The sequence below is a fragment of the Procambarus clarkii genome, chromosome 14 (assembly GCF_040958095.1).
Source record: "Procambarus clarkii isolate CNS0578487 chromosome 14, FALCON_Pclarkii_2.0, whole genome shotgun sequence".
NCBI lineage: Eukaryota > Metazoa > Arthropoda > Malacostraca > Decapoda > Cambaridae > Procambarus > Procambarus clarkii.
The window spans coordinates 29,613,384-29,616,121 of record NC_091163.1 but is presented as its reverse complement, the minus strand read 5'-3'; the positions used below and the strand labels follow the sequence as shown (position 1 = coordinate 29,616,121).

Here is a 2,738-nt window from a genome sequence, read left to right as displayed (position 1 = left end):
TAGACTACAATTTGAGGTGGGTCTATCTGTCACCCCGCCTCTGATTCCATTGTCTGATAAGTGGGCCTATCTGGCTCCCCGCCTCTGATTCCATTATCTGATAAGTACCCCCCATTGTTTGTTAAGTGCCCCTATCTGGCTCAGAATATACTACTATGGACACTTCGTTCTGAGTAGCTAAATCTAAAACAACAATAACAGATAGGAAACAGATGTAAACAGATATTTGCGTAACAACAGATGTTGTTACGTTAATATCTTAACTACAATTGTTAAACCAAAGTCCTACAATCACAATCATCGATTACTACAGTGAGGATCCTATATTCTTGATATTTAAGGTTCATTTTCGGAGATCCACATTTGATGTTTCATCCTTGTTCCAGCACCAGTAGTCTCTGTTCCAGGTGTTCCAGTGCTAATAATCTCTATTCCAGTACTAATAGTCTCTGTTCCAGTGCTAATAATCTCTGTTCCAGTACTAATAGTCTCTGTTTCAGGTGTCCCAGTACTAATAGTCTATTCCAGGACTAATATTCTCAGTTCCAGTACTAATAGTCTCTGTTCCGGTACTAATGGTCTCTCTCTTCCAGTAATAATAACCTCTGTTCCAGGTGTTCCAGTACTAATGGCCTCTGTTCCAGTACTAATAGCCTCTGTTCCAGGTGTTCCAGTACTGATGGTCTCTGTTCCAAGTGTTCCAGTAATAATGGTCTCTGGTTCAAGTGTTCCAGTACCAATAGTCTCTGTTCTAGGTGTTCCAGTACCAATAGTCTCTGTTCCAGGTGTTCCAGTACCAATAGTCTCTGTTCCAGGTGTTCCAGTACCAATAGTCTCTGTTTCAGGTGTTCCAGTACCAATAGTCTCTGTTTCAGGTGTTCCAGTACCTATAGTCTCTGTTCTAGGTGTTCCAGTACCAATAGTCTCTGTTCCAGGTGTTCCAGTACCAATAATCTCTGTTCCAGGTGTTCCAGTACCAATAGTCTCTGTTCCAGGTGTTCCAGTACCAATAGTCTCTGTTCTAGGTGTTCCAGTACCAATAGTCTCTGTTCTAGGTGTTTCAGTACCAATAATCTCTGTTCTAGGTGTTCCAGTACCAATAGTCTCTGTTCTAGGTGTTCCAGGACCAATAGTCTCTGTTCTAGGTGTTCCAGTACCAATAGTCTCTGTTCTAGGTGTTCCAGTACCAATAGTCTCTGTTCCAGGTGTTCCAGGACCAATAGTCTCTGTGTCAGGTGTTCTAGTACTAATAGTCTCTGTTCTAGGTGTTCCAGTACCAATAGTCTCTGTTCTAGGTGTTCCAGTACCAATAGTCTCTGTTCTAGGTGTTCCAGTACCAATAGTCTCTGTTCTAGGTGTTCCAGTACCAATAGTCTCTGTTCTAGGTGTTCCAGTACCAATAATCTCTGTTCTAGGTGTTCCAGTACCAATAGTCTCTGTTCTAGGTGTTCCAGTACCAATAGTCTCTGTGTCAGGTGTTCCAGTACCAATAGTCTCTGTGTCAGGTGTTCCAGTACCAATAGTCTCTGTTCTAGGTGTTCCAGTACCAATAGTCTCTGTTCCAGGTGTTCCAGGACCAATAGTCTCTGTGTCAGGTGTTCTAGTACTAATAGTCTCTGTTCTAGGTGTTCCAGTACCAATAGTCTCTGTTCTAGGTGTTCCAGTACCAATAGTCTCTGTTCTAGGTGTTCCAGTACCAATAGTCTCTGTTCTAGGTGTTCCAGTACCAATAGTCTCTGTTCTAGGTGTTCCAGTACCAATAGTCTCTGTTCTAGGTGTTCCAGTACCAATAATCTCTGTTCTAGGTGTTCCAGTACCAATAGTCTTTGTTCTAGGTGTTCCAGTACCAATAGTCTCTGTTCTAGGTGTTCCAGTACCAATAGTCTCTGTTCTAGGTGTTCCAGTACCAATAATCTCTGTTCTAGGTGTTCCAGTACCAATAGTCTCTGTGTCAGGTGTTCCAGTACCAATAGTCTCTGTGTCAGGTGTTCCAGTACCAATATAAGATTAGGCTTGTGTAGACATATTTAGTTCTGCGTTATGGGAATAATGTCTATTAGTTATGAATATAATTTCTGTTTCGAGATTTGACAACTGTAATGAATTTTTATCATTGATAACGATTACATTTAGAAAATACATTTAATTATACATTATGTAGTTATATGTTACGTTATATTATTATAACTTTGTCTTCTTTTACTGTAAATGTGTGTAAACTTACCCAACTATAAATGAGAAAACATTTATGAATAAAACATTTATATATGATTTGGAATTAGTAACCACCTTCGTACTCCCACGATATGTTGTAAGGTCGATAATTGTTCCTAAACAATTGATAATGAAGATCACCATAAATAACGTCTTGGGGAGAAAAAGGCAATCAGTAAGATTTCTTCACCTCCGGATGGACCCAGAATGCGTTGCCAATATCCCACGGTGGCAATAAAATCCTCACCTCCATGTTTACTGATATTGAAAGACTATTCTCCCTCGCCGCCACTGCACCACATTGAATTTTAACGCTCCAGTGCTGAAAATTCTGCTAAAAGTCAAAGGGCACTTTTGACGCTTATAATTATTTCAAAGTTTTCTTGCGACTATCAACAGTATATTAAGTGAACAAAATGAGTTTACGTTTGCTGTCTCCTCCCCAAATTTATTGGGTCAGTTTGGGTTCCAATTTTTTATATATATAATCATTATTTCCCATTTAAATTTACATATTAGAGGTT

The 2,738-nt window shown here is 39.7% G+C and overlaps 1 protein-coding gene across 1 annotated transcript; it reads right to left on the bottom strand.

Annotated features, from left to right (window-relative positions):
• Nucleotides 1-519: 519 nt before the first annotated feature.
• On the bottom strand, nucleotides 520-2,467 carry LOC123772894 (putative per-hexamer repeat protein 5). Its single transcript, XM_069324746.1, has 3 exons — nucleotides 2,462-2,467; nucleotides 2,225-2,228; nucleotides 520-1,976 (listed from the first exon to the last, which is right to left on the bottom strand). Exons 1-3 carry the CDS (start codon nucleotides 2,465-2,467, stop codon nucleotides 520-522), a joined length of 1,467 nt encoding a protein of 488 aa, XP_069180847.1.
• Nucleotides 2,468-2,738: the final 271 nt, after the last annotated feature.